This window comes from Aspergillus fumigatus, chromosome 5, assembly GCF_000002655.1.
Source record: "Aspergillus fumigatus Af293 chromosome 5, whole genome shotgun sequence".
NCBI lineage: Eukaryota > Fungi > Ascomycota > Eurotiomycetes > Eurotiales > Aspergillaceae > Aspergillus > Aspergillus fumigatus.
This window is the reverse complement of record NC_007198.1, coordinates 432,089-448,074: the sequence shown is the minus strand read 5'-3', so window position 1 is coordinate 448,074 and position 15,986 is coordinate 432,089. Positions and strand designations below refer to the sequence as shown.

At 54.8% G+C, this 15,986-nt stretch overlaps 4 protein-coding genes across 4 annotated transcripts; 1 reads left to right on the top strand and 3 right to left on the bottom strand.

Moving 5' to 3' along the window:
* Positions 1-48: 48 nt before the first annotated feature.
* Positions 49-4,888, bottom strand: AFUA_5G01750 (putative MATH and UCH domain protein). The gene is made up of 4 exons (XM_743074.2): positions 3,914-4,888; positions 1,755-3,848; positions 915-1,689; positions 49-852 (listed from the first exon to the last, which is right to left on the bottom strand). The coding sequence occupies exons 1-4, from the start codon at positions 4,251-4,253 to the stop codon at positions 276-278; spliced, it is 3,786 nt and encodes a 1,261-aa protein (XP_748167.1). The 5' UTR covers positions 4,254-4,888; the 3' UTR covers positions 49-275.
* Positions 4,889-4,949: 61 nt separating this feature from the next.
* Positions 4,950-7,026, bottom strand: AFUA_5G01740 (deoxyhypusine synthase). Its single transcript, XM_743075.2, has 2 exons — positions 6,696-7,026; positions 4,950-6,642 (listed from the first exon to the last, which is right to left on the bottom strand). The coding sequence occupies exons 1-2, from the start codon at positions 6,939-6,941 to the stop codon at positions 5,740-5,742; spliced, it is 1,149 nt and encodes a 382-aa protein (XP_748168.1). The 5' UTR covers positions 6,942-7,026; the 3' UTR covers positions 4,950-5,739.
* A 109-nt stretch (positions 7,027-7,135) lies between these two features.
* AFUA_5G01730 (MYB DNA-binding domain protein) lies at positions 7,136-14,669 on the top strand. Its single transcript, XM_743076.2, has 3 exons — positions 7,136-7,531; positions 7,802-12,253; positions 12,320-14,669. Exons 2-3 carry the CDS (start codon positions 8,288-8,290, stop codon positions 14,447-14,449), a joined length of 6,096 nt encoding a protein of 2,031 aa, XP_748169.1. The 5' UTR covers positions 7,136-7,531; positions 7,802-8,287; the 3' UTR covers positions 14,450-14,669.
* Positions 14,670-14,851: 182 nt separating this feature from the next.
* AFUA_5G01720 (uncharacterized protein) lies at positions 14,852-15,237 on the bottom strand (the record flags this gene model as incomplete). The annotated part of the gene is made up of 1 exon (XM_743077.2): positions 14,852-15,237. The coding sequence occupies one exon, from the start codon at positions 15,235-15,237 to the stop codon at positions 15,004-15,006; it is 234 nt and encodes a 77-aa protein (XP_748170.1). The 3' UTR covers positions 14,852-15,003.
* Between the last annotated feature and the right edge of the window lie 749 nt (positions 15,238-15,986).

Below are 15,986 nucleotides of genomic sequence, written 5' to 3'. Positions count from 1 at the left end.
CATTTGATGGTAGACTTTGTTACATGTAGATTAATTACCTTTTACTCGTTTTCAATGTGTGAATGTGGTAAATTCATGTAGGAAAAACCATGAAAGCAGATATTTGAACACAAATAACTCCAAGACCCCAGTTCCAAATTCTTTCTCCGTAACACCCGGGGTATGCTGCACTCTCCAATGGAAAAGAAATATGCATGTGTATCAACTCCATCAACGCGCTCGGCTTAATGCTCAACCCATATCATTCACGTTCCAACGTCATAAGGGCAGCCCACTTACGTCCTATAAATCTTGACTACACTGATGATGTTCTTCCGACAGATAGGACAGATATCGACCTGGCGGGCACAAGTCACACAGGCGCAGACATGGCCACAGTCATAGAACAGGGCGTCCTGCTCCTCACTGTAGCAGATCTGGCACAGATCCATCTCTTCGTCCGCGACTTCCCAGTAGCTGATGCCCTTGCCGTGTCGCTTGCCGTCCTTGTAGCCGCCGACATATTTGTTGCCTGTCTTCTTCTCGACGAAGGTTCCCTGGCCGTGGCACTGGTCCTCGTACCAGTCTCCATCGTAGGTATCCCCGGTGGGGTACTCCATGGCACCACTGCCATGGCGCTTGCCGAACACAAAGTCGCCGACGTATGTGGCAGCCGAGTCGGAGATGTGCTTGCCCTTGCCGTGGTAGTAACCCTTCAGGAACTCGCCACTGTAGTATTCGCTGTTGAAGGAGGCATCGATGGTCTTTGTGCCGGTGAAGGCCCGAGTGGGATGATTCCGTTCCGCTGCAAAGAGGTAGTGGATCAGCCGATCGGGACTGGAGAATAGGCCCGCAACGCTGAGCTCCGTGCGCCTATAGAAACGGGAGGGTTAGAATGGGATCTCTACATCGGTCCGAGTACATGGGACACCTACTTCTCCTTGCTGAATTTGTCACCGACAATGAAACATGTGCCATCTGGCACATAGACGTCGAAAGTTCCTACGCTGGACATGGTTGTCACAGTGGTGCCATCAACCCGCTGCCAGATCGAAAAATCCTTCGTCATCGGCCACTTCAAGTGCTTCCGCAGAGCGGTCTTGATTTTCTCCTCCTTTCGGGAGAAGAAGGAGCCCACCGTACGCAACGCTTGTGCCTCGACGTCGAAAATTTGAATGAAGTAATAAACGTGCTCGACGGGCAGTGGGACATCGGGCTCTTCCGAAGTGCTAGACATAGCCTCGGGAGCTGGAGAAGCAGCTCGTTGCTCTGCTGGTTCGCTTTGGGTAGTGTCATTGGAGGACTGCTCAGCCCGAATAGGTGATTGTTGAGCCTCCTCAGCCAGCTGGATGTCCATCTGCTGGACATCCTGTGCGATGATTGCCGCTATGGCCGCATCATCTTCAGTACTCGCGTTGCTGGGTTGAATCTCAGAGGAGTCGGGAGTCTCTTGACTAGAGCTCTCGGAGACCTCGGAATCACTCGCCCGTGGCGGAGGCTGTTCCACCGACACCCTGTCACCATTGCTGAAATCACTTTCGGTCACGTTACCAGATGAGCTGGCCTCAGCCCCTCCACTTCGAACTTCAGGAGTATATTGCCTGTCGTCCGAAGATTCAGAACCGGCGCGTTCGACTACTGCCTCTTCTGTCTTGCGCTGGGCGACTACAGTGTCGCGGGGATCTCTGATAGCAAAGTATTTTGCCTCATCTATAGACCCATGCATTAGTCGTGTCCCACAACTGTCAATCTAGGGGGCAAAAAAAAAAAATTACCATCAGAGACGACCTGCATCCACAACCGAGCAACTGGAACAGGCAGATCGAGGGTCGATTTCAGATCCGAGATCCGCTCGAACGCAAGTGTTGGTCCGAATCGATCACGAGTATGTCCAATCTGCCAGAGACGGATATTCTCGGGACTGGCCTGGGTCTCGCTGCCCGCAGAGGCCCAGAGAGCGATCTTCTTGCGCAGCTCGACAATATTCTCGGAGCGGGGAACAGTCATATACATCACTTTGTTGGCCGCCTTGGCTTGGGACATCAAATCGTAGGAGTCAAACAGACTCGGCAACTTGTCATACTGTGGCGGAGCATAGACCTCTACCTGGATTTCCTTCTCTGCGGGCTTTCCAGCGGACATGGATGATAGAGGGTAGATGCCGGTCTCATAGTATTCCTTGAGCGACGGTGAGACGTCCCACGGACCCTGAGGACCAGGGAGAAACTCCGAGACAACATCGCCTCGGATATACATGACGGCAATCGCGACATCATGACCAGTCTTGTGGTCTACTTTCTGAGACTCGTCCAGACCAAGATGCGGTCCCAAGGCTGTCTTGCGTGTGAGGCATTCAACACGATTATCGCTGCCATCATCGAATGCAAGCCACCTGGTTCCGGGCCCACCGGGACGAAGAATGCTGAAGAATTTGCCCGACGTGCGCCGTCCGCGGTGGACAATGTAGCCATAGAGGACATAGCTTCCACACTGGCCGTCAACCAGGTATGGAGTCAGATCCAATTCCTCATCAAGATCGACCTTGTTGTAGACCAGGCGCCACTGACGCGCCGCCTTGTCCAACTTATGGCGGTACAGTTCGACATGGAGAACAGGTGGCAATGCCCAACGACCGGGTTTCTGAGTCAGGTACCAGCTCAACCCTTCGCGCATCGTTTTGGCCTGTTCGGCAGGCACACAAATGCGTGAGTTGAAATCCTTTGGGATGGTGTTTACCGCGTCCACTCCAGAAACGGCAAGGGAGTCCGGCGAGGGGCTGTCGAAGATTTTGGCCAGCTCCTTCGGAGCATCGGTGTCCGACAATTCAAACTCGATGGTCCGACGCAGGCGCTCCCAGAACTCGCAGACATCGCCCGAGTATTCATGCAGATTGCGCAGGATGGAAGTGATAATATCCGTATCCACATATTGCAGGGACTGACCACGAGAGCGAAGACGCCAGAGGAACTTCTGTAGCGCATCGCAGAGCGGTTTGGGCTTCACATCGCAGTTTGTGTAATGGTCCAAGACCTTGGCATTCTGGATTATCTTGCACAGCGGTGCGAGATGCAGCCAGGAGGCCAGTCCTGCAACCTCGGCACTGTGATTGATGACAGAATCACCCAGCGGCCGATATCCAGTCAAGCCCAGACTGTCCCAGGTCGGTTCAGAATCGCTAGCATGCCACCACAGAGACCGGGTGGGGTCGTCAATGATGCGGATATATGCATCGAACGCCAGCGTGTCATTGCGGAGTAGCGCCTGGCGCTGGCCCCGCTGTCGGCGGTGAATCTGGTCCCACGGGCCGTGGAAATTAGTCCAGCCCCAGTCAAGGTTGTGCGGGTTGAATTGGTGGCACGAGGACTGCATCCAACCCGTGCGAGGCTCGTCCGGGTTGTACAAAATGACACCAATCTGTGCCGACACTCTCCAGGTGTCCTTTGGAGGGTCTTGCCTGCTGGCAGCCGCTGCGGGATACTGTGCCGTGAACTGCTCAAGCCAGCTTGCCGTGTCTTCAGTTCGAGCAAACTTCATGTCCAGCTCGGGAGCGGCGTTGTTGAGCCCCGAATCGGCCGGTCCCCGCAACACTTTGAACTCGGTCTCTGGCAGTGTCTTGTCAGGCTGAGGCAAGGTCGGGGAGCATTCGATGTAGATGCTCAGGGAACCCACGTTGTTACCACGTGGGAAAAACTTGATTGTCCACCAGTAACCGCCGATGTAAGCAGGAGGGGAACGCATGATCTTGCTGCGGTTGGGCGCGTCTTTGGTCCCTCGCACGCCCTTGATCTTCCATGTCAGGCGGCCTTTTTCAACGGGCCGATACTCTGGATCGTCGAGATCTGGGTGGAAGTTCTTCTCCCAGTAATCGTCTGCGACGGTCAGCATCTCCATCTCGCTTCGTCCTCGAACCACAGAAACTCGACGAAAGACCTACACTCGTAAGCACTATAGTCCCCATCCGCTGTCGACTCGATTTCCTTCATCTCCGCCTCATCAGGTACCGACGTGTCCTCCTCGATTTCGGCCCAGTATGCATGCTCGAGCTCAGGTTGCGGCGGTTGGGGTGCAGGAATTGGATCTGATGGTTCATGTGACTGCGGATGGACGTTATCTAGAGGAGTATTTTCAGGGATCTCTGTAATGTTGTTTTCGCTGGTAGGCTCCGGAAGCTCTGTGCCAACAGTGACTGTTTCTGACGAGGGAGCATCGACACTCAGCGTGACCGCGGGGGGGAGCTGCTCCACGGTAACCGCGGTATCCATGCGAGTATCCATTGCGGAAGAGGGTAAAATCCGTATTTAGGCAAGAGGCTATAATGGAGACAAAGGATCGACAGAATATAGTATATAAAGATGACAAAGTGCCTGAACAAGTACTGTGTCTAGCAGGTCAGAGGCCTAAATACGGGAGCGACGCAGACAATGCACAGATCACTGATAAATTGGGGGTAATATATGAAGCGAGAGAATGAAAGACAATAAAACACAACGAGAAAGAAAGTAGGACAAGTCAAATACAGAACAAAAGACCTGGGGGATAGATAGGTAGATGATTTCCTGATAAGAGACAACAGGTGGTGCTTATCAGGGCGATCAGTGGGTGGGTTGGGGTAAGACAGAGAGTAGAGAGAAGAGAAGAGGAAAGAAAAGAAGAGGATAAAGGAGACGAAGAAGGGTAATAAGGAGGAAAAAAGGATCAAAACGAGGAAAAAGAAAAAAAAAGGAAAGGAAGAGAAAGGCGAACCAAGAGACAGCAGCACCACAAAGCTCCGTATACGGATACCTCGTGAAGCTCCTCCCTGTAGAAAATGAGGCGGCAATGCAGAGCGTTGTTCTCCCCCTCACCGCCGAATGATGGAGAACCCCCCCCCTGGCCTTTGACCATTAAGAATTCAAATGGCGGATCAGGCTCTGACTTGGTCGGCCTTTATTGATCAATAGGTAATGAAATTAATGAAATAAATGAATGAATGAGTGGTTGGATGGAAGTGGGATGGATGACTGCCTAATGTGTTGTTGATAGCCTAGCCTCTAAGGTATCTCCTCTATGTCTACCTGCCCTCGTGGTTCTCCTTCCTCAGGTACATTACATAGGTACAGGTACATACAGCCTTCCTCGGTATAGTGCAGAGTAGGAATAGACTTTTCCATACTCTTTTGGCATTGCGTTTACCCTTTCGCCTATCCCCTGGCTCTGCCTGTCTTCTCCCGCCCTTCGGGACTGTGGCAAATCAACTGGAGCAACCAACTCCTGCGCCTGGAATGGTCCAAACGGGGCATGACGACCAATCTGTGGGACAACCCATCGACATTCAACTCTCAAATTTTTTTGTGATTTGTCCACCAGACTCAAGATTCTGACAAACTTCGCCTCAAAATAGTTCATCCGATTCTGCTGGGTCGGTATTCGATAGCCGCTATTGGTGTTCGTCTTTTCTCCGTGCCGATGCCGCTCGACAGTCGACCACCCTATGGTACAAGAACGGTTCGCCACCGCCGAAGGTTTCTAGAAGACCTCGGGTGGACGGATATGTTTTCAAAGTGGTGGGGTTCCTTCTGTCAGAATGCCCTATTGGGAGAAACTCTGATCGCCCCAGGTAGGGTCCCTGAGTTGAGAACAAGACAGACGAATTTCAGGAGCGTCGGAAGGATGCCCAGGGGAACTTGAAGCGACCGCAGATCACCCACCAAGCGTTCTTCGTTCGAAGGAAGTTTTGATGAGGGCTAATATCGGATTACCGATGTGCCATTCATTGTCTTCTCAGTTGTGGTTGTCCGAGTCTTCGGCCGATGGAGTTGGGCTGGACCGGGCAAAAGAGGCGGCCACTATCATCGGGAAGACCACCGTTGCTTCCGCATACACCTTAACCGCATTAGCATCAGCCTTAATTTTGCCCCAGCTGACAGCCTCGTCCGGCCGGGCACCGGCGTCGCTGCCATCAAATTCCTGAGCGGTGTTGATGTAAACGGCGTGTTCAGCACCATTACGCATCAAGCATGCATTAGCAATGTGGTGTTTAATCACACCACCTCCGAGGATGATCATTCCTGCACGGGCTGCCCGCACGGCCATGGTGTTGATGCGGCGTACATCGTCGACGATATCCACACGCAATCGCTGCGGGGAGGATCGATAGGTATGGAAGTACAACATGTCTCCAAGCGAACCATCTGTGAGTGCCGGGCAGAAAATTGGGATGTTGTTCCGTGCCGCCCAGTAGAGTACCGAGTCCTCGTTGTCAATTTCGCGACCCAGGCGTTCAATAACGCGGCTAGGCGTCCAGTGTAGTTCATCCTCCTCGTCTCCTGTCCGAAAAGCCTTTTTCTTCGCCTCTTCCTGCTCCTCTAGCATCTTGTCAAGAATGGGAATTAGCCAGTCCTCAAACGCGCAGTAATTGCTGTTCGGAACGATGAGGTTCCCTATCCGGTTAAGCCCTTTGGCCCGCAGTCCGGCGCCTGGTGTCGAGAAGCTCCCCATGTATGTGGGAGCTAGGCACTTGATCAGATCCTCCTCGACTCCTCCAGCTGTGGTAACGATGGCAGAGACATGGCGGTGACGGACGAGATAGCGGATGGTGTCACGTAGACCGGAGGAGATAAGATTAGAGGTATACCCGAGGAATATCGTGGTTTTCTCTCCTGTTTCAGGGTGACGATATGCTCGCTGTCCACATCAGCACATGCTCATAGCTAGCAACGTAAGTCAATTCATTTTACCATGTCATTGATAATACGTGTGGCCTCCGCGACGGCGCTTCCTTGAAACCCCATATGCACCATGTTGTCGACCAGTTCTGCAACAGTAATATCTCGCCCTTGGAAACGATCAAAGTCGACGCCGCGAACCTCGTGTGACCCTTTGGGGACGGGTTCGGAGGCGACAAGGACGGCATTGGTGGCAGATGACGGAGGCAAAGCCTCTGCTGACCCTGAGTGATAGTTTGTCATCTTTGAGGAGGACATAGAAAGTTATGAAGAGTTGTTGCTAGGATCTTTGCTCTAGCCGGGGGATTTCGATCTGAGACTTGGTCTTTTCTTTTTTCCCCCTTTGGCATAGATGGCGGGGAACTTTTTTTTTTTTTTTTTTTTTAAGGCACCAAAACAAGATTGCGCTGGGATGCCTCAGGAAACTTTGTTAGGAAGACTCTAACTGTGTGTGGACTAGTTCCAATTCAGGCGGAATCAACTCATCGTTTCGAGTGGTGCCTGAGGCATACAGTGAAGTGGGCTCTGCTGGCCTCAGGCACCAGGTCTAATTATTCCTAGATCCAGTCCAAGGCTGGAGGCAGAGGGCATTCTGCTGCCCCATGGTTTTCATCTCTGTTCAATTTCCTCCTGTGAATCTCTCCTTCTGTTTCAACCTTGTTCTTTGCCTGATTTGTGTTGCGATCTAATACATGAATTTAATACATGTTGCATCTCCATTTTTCATGCTCGGCGAGCTAAAGTGAAGGATCACCTTAGTTCATCTGTAAAGCTGGGCCCTCTTATCTTCGTCAACTCAACTCCTTGCAGCTGTCTATCACTGTTCTGATTGCTGGAATCGTGGAAAGGTACGACACCTGTTATTGCCATTAATCACTTCATTTGCTACAGTTTTCTTGCCTCATTTCAGTGTTTGTTTGATCATTCTACATCCCGGCGTTGTCGATGAGTGCTTCGACCAAGTCCAGGTCGAGGTCAAGTCGTGGGCCGCAGCTGAGTCTGAAGGGACGGGTCCAGGCAGATAACTGCTCTGCGATTATCATCCTACATATTGAATTTGCTACAGAGATACGTACGATGGTTGCAAGGTCCCGTTGCTGACTTGGTTTGGCGTTAAGAAAGATTTTGCGAATTGTGACTCGAGGACCCTTCTTGACATCCCTTGACGCCGTTAAAAGTTGAGGCCGATCCACGCCTCAATTGCTAACCCAGACATCTGAAACATTTAATTCCGCGCCCCCTCCAGTGGCTGCCGCTAAGCACTCGATCGTGGGACATTTCCTGATTGATCGTTTTTCTGGGATTTGTCCCGATTCGGCCTGGTGCATGTTTACGTAAACGCTTCAAGGGTGGCCCGTGCTGTGTGTTTGTGTATGTGTGTGTGTGTGCACGCTCTTCACGATCACGTGCCTCTCCACACCAATTCAGGTGGCCTGAGGCCTCACGCTTGGTCATTATTGGGTCGTTTCCAATTTCGGATTGTTCTCGCCTCACCTTCGAATCACTGAAAGTCTCCAACAGGCTTTTGTACAAGCTCACACCTAACCTGTTGCAGGCTGCCTGCCAGGTTACCTTCTTTCAACCTCTTTAGTTATGACCTGGTGATGTCTTCGCGATATCCTCCATCATCTGGGTTCAATTCCCGTGACCGTTCTCCCCAGCGTTTTGGTGACCGTCGCCCTCCCGCTGGCCCTCGTGGCTCCGACGATGCAAACCTGGCTCCATTGGGCAGAGAGCCCCCGCGCGGCCCCAAGGCCCTGATCGATCATCCTCGTGGCGCTCCCTTTGGTGGTCGAGGTCGAGGCTTCCCTGGTCGGGCTGAGTTTCGCGACCGCGACCGTGACCCTCGGGATCGGGACAGGGAGCGAGACCGGGATTTTCGAGATCCTCGCGATGGACCCCCACCTTTTCGTCGAGATATTGACCGGGACTGGCCCCGACGCGAGCGAGACTTCGATCCTCGAGATTCGCGGATCGGTTTTGGCCGTGGTCGCTCCCGTTCGCCGCCGCCTCCGCCGCGCGACTTCCGTGATATGAGGGAGCCAGTTGGGCGCGACTCGGATATTGTTCGAATGCGGCGTGGCTCGCGAGACAGCTTGGTGTCGGTTTCGTCGAATGCTCCGGATGGACCGGCCCTTGGTCCGAATCAATTCCCCCGTGGTGGCCCCATGCGTGGCCGGGGTCGGGGAGATTGGGAGGTCGGTCGTGGTCGCGGTCGGGTTCCGTACCTGGACGATCGGGACTCCTTTCGCCGGCGGAGTCGTTCACGGGATGGCAGGCGTGACTGGGAACGTGACCGAGAACGCGACAGGGATCGCGACCGTGAAAGAGAAGTCAGAGATCGAGTCATGGACCGAGACCGCGAACGCGAACGAATCGTTGACCGGGATCGCGATCGGGATATGGACAGGCGCGACCGTGAAAGAGACCGGGACATGATTGATCGACGGGATCGGTTCGACCGTCGCGACGATTTGGACAGACGGGCCGATCGTGATGAGCGGGACCGACCAGCAGAAGCATGGAAAAGAGATCAACTTCCAGCTCGAGCTGATACACGTACCGGCTCTGGACCCCACCCCTTCGCGTCCATGGGCCCTGTCCCTGCAGCCTCGGATCGATTACCAGACCATGCGATCGTTGAACTGCCCCGTAAACCTGCCATGGCCGAAGCTCGTCGAGACTCAATACGGCCTGATTTGGCTGCATCGCGCCCAGACCCGGTTAAAGACCTACCATCACTACTACCGATCAAGCAGTCTCCCCCTCCGGCCGCCCCTCAGGTGCCGGCCTTTGGGTCAGTCACCGCGCCCATCCCCGATCTGTCTGCGGATAAAGGGCCCATCGATACAATTCCGGCAGAGGTTGCTCCGTCAGTTGCAGAGAAGGAACGCAATGAAACATCGTCGCGTGCGCCCGTGCAACCTCCTACGGGTCCGAAGGCAGAGCGTGCGTCCGCCCAGCCACCACCAGAACCAAGATATCGACGAGAGGAGGTACGCCGCGATGATGGCCCGGAAACGAGCGAAAAGGACCATTCTATATCACGAGCACCCAGAGCTCACGTTAGCCCTTCTCTCCACGCGCGGAAGCAGACTCCAGAACTCTCCCCGCCGACTGCACCTGCGGCCATGATTGGCAAGGAATCAAGCATACCGCATGCAGAAGCGTCATTGACCGGCAGGACAGGTAGTATAGTCGGCTCTCCCGAACTGAGCAAGGCTCGCACCCCTTCGATTGGTGCGACGTCACCCGGTTTGCACATTCCTACAGGACCTCGCGCCCTGCAGCAACGCTCGACGCCGACTCGAGGACCTTCGAAGGTTAAAGCGCAGTGGGCTCGACCTGGTTATAATCGTCACCCAGCCGGAGCCGGCACCGTACCAGTACCGAAACGGGATTCCATCGACGGGAAAGAGGGAACTATGTCCATCAGCGAGGACTCCAGACGGGAACCACCAGCTCCAGCAGATGACCATGGCAACGAACTGGAGGCGGGTGAGATTTTGCCCGACAAGGGGATGGAAGTCGACGCGCATATGTCCCCTGAATCCTCCAAGGCTGACGCAGTTTGTCACGTCACTCCTCCACGAGCGCCAGAACCAGTTGTCGGACCCGAGAAGAAGGTCGCCCCGGAAGACAAACCCGCCTTGCAGGAAGACACGCTGATACCAGACTTTGGCCGGTCAAGCGATGAAGATGAAGATGAGAACGATGTATTCACGCAAGAGTACCTTGAGGAACGGAAACAGATCTTCGAAAAGGACATGAAAGCGCTCCGCGCCGAAATGCCTCCTCCACCCCTTGAAGATCCACATATCGTTTCCCTCTTAATGCAGATCCAGCTTCTAGGAATCCTTGCCAATGAGCAGCCTGCAGGCGAAGCTGCTCTTCCCCCTGTTCCCGCGATCGAAGGTCCCAAGGCGGCAGATGAGGCAGAGGAACCTGCACCTGTCGCAGTCAAGCAAGACGCTGAGTTAGAAACTCCCGAGACATCACCAAAGCTCGCTTCAGACTTAGTTCCGCCAGCAGACAGCATCTCGGTCAAAGACTTGCCATTCTTGCAGTCTGGACCGCCTACACCGATATCAGACCTTGACGTTTACCAGGAAAATGCGGCGATACACGCTCGTATGAAGGATGTGTTCAGTCAAGAATTGATGAAACGGAGGAAGGAGATTGCGCGGAAGAACGCGGAGCTCCGCGAGGAGTACTTGTCATACTACAAGCGTTGGAGGATGCAAGTGTGGGAACTGGATCGCGCAAAGGCCAGAGCTTCCGCCACGCCAGGTGCTGGAACATCTCCGGCTCCTTCTGCACCAACGCCTCCGGTCGCCGAGGGAAGACGATACAAAGGTAACAGCGAGCTCGACTTTCAGAACGCGCTCCGTGCGTCCGAAATATCTGCGCAGGAAGAACTGGAGCGCCGTCGGGGAAATAAGGCTACAGCTCAGCCAGACCTCGCCCGGGAAGCCGTCATCCCCGACATGCTCGAGCCAGGGGAGGCAAAAGCGCAGATCTACAAGGATACCAACAACTCTGTCGACCCTGCGAACGCCATGGATGTCTTCGGCTTCCTACCTCCTCCCAACGACTTCACGCCCGAGGAACACGAGATATTCACTGATGCCTTCATGGCTCACCCAAAGAAGTGGGGCAAGATTGCCGAGTCGCTCCCTGGGCGGGACTTCCAGCAGTGTATCATTCATTATTACCTCACAAAGGAAGAAATTAAATACAAGGCGAAGTTGAACAAGAGATGGAGTCGTCGCGGTCGTGCTCGAAGATCCGCTCGGCCAAAGTCCAACGCTCTCATGAAGGATCTCGGGGTGGTCAAACCCGATTACGATGGCGAAGAAGAGCCCACCCCTGTCACAGACACTGGTCGTCCACGCCGTGCCGCTGCTCCTACCTTTGGGGACTCTTCCGCTGCTGATACGGATACAAACGGCCGCCGCGGTGCTGGGAAGGATGGTGAGCCAGGAGAGAAACCCAGCAGACGAGGTGGTCGCACTGGCACAGGTACCCGTGGCAGTCGACGGGGCAAAGCTGCGCAGCAGCAGCAACAACAACAACAACAGCAGCAGCAGCAGCAACAACAGCAACAGCAGGAACAACAACAACAGACCGTGCCCCTGCCCCAGCCTCCGACCGAGGTGTCGAAAGTACCACATCCAGGTCCTCCAGAACAACCTATGCAGACATTGTCAGTCGCGGCAGTTACCGCTTCTTCTGTTCCCGCGCCTAAAACAGAGCCACCCGAGACATTCATGGCGGGCATGACTGAAGCGCCTGTACGGATCAAGGAAATCACCGAGAGAGAGATCCCCGAGGCACCTCCGCGAGCGAAGGCCGGAAGAGGTCGCCAGAGGGAAGGCATGTACGTTTTCGAATCGGCGGAACAAGAGAGTTTGGGATCCACCAGGCCAGTCGAGGGTGGCTACGGATCACTGCAACCTACTAGCTACTGGTCTGTTCCTGAGCAGCGTGACTTTCCACAGCTGCTGGCCCACTTTGGCAGAGACTTTGAGGGCATATCAAACTTTATGAAGACAAAGACTACTGTTATGGTAAGTCATCTTCCGTTGCTTTCCTATCCTACTGGCTATCGATAATATCTTACTGACCCGTTCTAGGTCAAAAATTACTTCCAAAGGCGCATAGATTCGGGACAGAAAGACTTCGAGGACATCGTGGCCGATGCAGAAGCTAAAAAGGCTCGTGGTCAACCGACTGGTCCGTTGCCCGTGCCTAACTTTGCTTCGAAGCGACGTTATGAAGCGACACCATCGTCGATCATGCCTCGACCGCTGGCACCCCATACTGACACGGTGGCAGAGTCGGACGAGGCGCGTACGGCGAAGACGAAGCATACTGCCGCAGCCTCTCCACTTGCACCTTTGCATGCCCGACCTCCTCCAGAGAAGGAGCGTACTGTCTCCAGGTATCCGCCGCTGGCACAAGCCAGTAACGTACCGATGTCGACGGTTCCGATGCTTGGCGAAGATCAATCTCGGGCTATCCGATCACAGGCGGGCCTACCGCCGCGACTGCCGGGGCCACGCCTGGGCTACTTCACCGAGGAGAGACAGGCTCCGACCCTGGTGGCACAAGCGAATGTCCGAGCTCAGGAACCACCGCTCTCTGCACGCCAGACCCCTGCATCGGTAGGAATGGAGCCAGTCCACTCACAAAGTTTCAGGACCGCAAGTATGGATATGCACGGGTCGCCGCTACTCGCAGGTCAGGGTTCAATGCCTTCGTCGCAGCAGGCGTACATGCAGCAACCGCAACAACAACAACAACAGCAGCAGCAGCAGCAGCAACAGCATGCGTTCATGCCAGCGCCCACTCACTCCCGCCAAAGCAGCCTTACGAAGCCGCCCGGTTCGCCTGCACAGCATGTGCATCGGCAGGAGGCGGAGATATCGCCCATTCGACGCGACTCCACCAGCCAACGGCCATTTTACCCGCTACCCGGCCAGCATGGTGGACTGTCACAGCCACCGATTCTGTCCCCGCCCAAGGAGCCGCCGCGGCCCAGTTCGACTCCACTGGAGCCCGCAGAGGCACCCCGGCAGGTGCCTGCTAAACGGTCCAACATTATGAGCATTCTGAATGATGAGCCGGAGGAGCCACAACCTCGGAAACGGTTCGCCAGCGACCAGGCCTCGTCCAACGCGCCGGGCAAGCCCGCGTCTCCCTCTCGTCCCATCTACTCCGGGGCCCATTCACTGCCTCAACAGGCGCCGGCTCGCCAGGATGAGACGTTTCTGGCATCCGCTGCCGCTCAAAAGCCTCTTTACACCCCGCACAGTCAGTACCTGCCGCCGTCGCGTGCGTATTCGGACTACCAGGCCTACTCCACTGTGCCTGCAGGATCGCCTGGCCCGCCGGCGAACAACGACTGGATGGCTCGGTTCGACCCGAGAGGCCAACAGCAACAGCAGCAACCTGCGCCTCCTCAGCCCCCGCAGCCGAATCGACCGGCCACAACACTGGCGGCGCAGCCGTCGTACTCTACGTATACCTCCGGGCAACCCCATTCCGCTTCCTCTCTTCCCAACCTCACTGCTCCATCTCCGGCCCCTACACCGTCCCCGGCTCCGACTCAGCGTCCCTCGTATCCAGGATCGATGTACGCACAATCGCCGTCCTCACACACACAGCCAGCGCCTAGTGGCGCGCGCGATCTGGGCTCGCAGAATCAGATTTACCGGCCCGCAGTCGGATCCCCCACGTCACGCCACAACTCCATTGCGTACGGCTCACGACAGGGCCCGCCGACGCCCGTTCAATCACAGACAAGCCTGCTTGGTCTGGGATCTCGGCCGCCTGCGCCAACCGTGTCTGCCCCGGCCCCATCGAATCATATGTCGGCTCACCAGACCTATCAGCAGCATGTGCAGACCATGGTCAACGGAGCCCATCAGCAGCAATCACATCGCGGCCCGCTAGGATTGAGTACAGGCTATGGCCACAATTCCCCGCAACCGCAAGCACAGGGTTCCCGTGCGGCGGGGCTGCCAGGACCGCCCTCGCAGGCGGCCGCCATGGGCCGGTCGTATACGCCGCCGGCGATTCTACAGCCGAACCCGGCAGGCTACGGTTCGAGCGGCCCATCGTCGGGGATGCATCCTCTTCAGGCGCGACCGTCTGGCCCTGGAGGTGTTGGTGAGCCTCTTTCCTCTGGCCACAATCCGGGACATCAACGGGGGTACAGTCAAGGATCAAGTGGAATGCCGCCACAGCATGGGCCACGCTAGTTAGTCTTCTTTGCATATATGTGAACCGATCGGCTATGTATTGTAGGATTTGTATTTTCTTCTGCCCTTGGATTCTGGCCACACGTTGGATCGTGTGCCTATGATTTGTATAGTAGATGATCAATGCCATAATAGCCTTTTACAAGGATGCAAAGCCACCTGGTCTCGCTAGCTACGAGCACGGAATGACAAGCATGTGGTGCATGTCCGGTAGAGAAAACACCTCTTAACTGAAACAACCTGAAACGCCCATCGCCACAGTCCCCCTAGGGTGTAGATCCCCGCCCACTCCAGTGTATGCCATCTCCTCTAGTCTCCAAGCTCACTGCAACGTTAATCTAATATATGCATGATGCGGCTCGCAGATCCTCAGCCAAGACCGCCGTATGTCAGTCGCAACGTAGCAACGTAGCAACGTAGTAGCATATACATGTAAAAAAGGATATATACCCCCAGCAACGGCAATCGAACTTGCAAGTTGCAACCCACGTACCTCAAGTTCCATAAACGAAAGGAAAATGAATACCATGCACCCCCCAGATCCCGAGATGATATCAATCCAGACCGACATCGAGAAGGCCAAACTGGCCAGACGGCGGACCGAGTATGCGGCTCTGAGGGATGCGTTGCGCAGGGGGATTCCAGCGACTCACATTCCGTTTTTGGTGGCTGCTGCGTCGGCGAGGGCGCTTCCAGGCCCTGGTCCTGGTCATTCTGCGTGTGCAGATTTTTGTAGAGGGTACATGTATGAGGATGCGGAGGGGGACAGGGACAGGGTGTATCCGCATCTACGGCGGGGTTATCGAGGTATCTACCCTAACTTTGGTATACAAGATGATGGGAGATGGGATGAGCTGAGCTGAGGGATACAAAGGGTCGGTACCAGTACCAGTGTCGGAGTCGATGACACGGAGACAGAGTGAGTATGACGCTCAGCCGGTGGTGTACCGGCGGGTGCATCTGGATGATAGCTTCCTGCGAAGGGCGTATAAGCGGCGGTCGTGGGGCAGGGGCAGGACTGAGATGGGGGCGGCGATGTCAACGTCTATGTCTATGTCTCTGTGTGGCTCTGGGGGCCGGTCTGCATCTGCATCTGCATCGACATCTTCTGGACAGGTATATTTCCATCATTGGGTGCCTGGAGGGAAGAAGATACCAAGGAGGTAATGGATCAATGATTGCTTAGGTTACGCCTGTTTCGGTTGTTTTCTGGCTGTCATGTTGCTTCTGGCGTTAGTGTTCATTTTGAACTGCATTCAGTGGATAGTCAAGGAACCCTGAGCAAGTCCAGATGTACATCTATCTATCAGTTGAAACTGTTTTGCTATACAGATTACAGAGCGTACAGCGGGGTCTTTGTTATGGGCCTTATGGCAAGTGGAATAGCTACAACTGAACAAGGGACCAAGGGACCAAATGGCCACATGCAAGACATATATCTATTTCCACAGCGCCAGATAGAACATGTTACCTGCTCTTCAATTCTTCTGGATTCGGTCCATTAGGATTTAATTGATATCAGGGAGTTTGTCTCGTA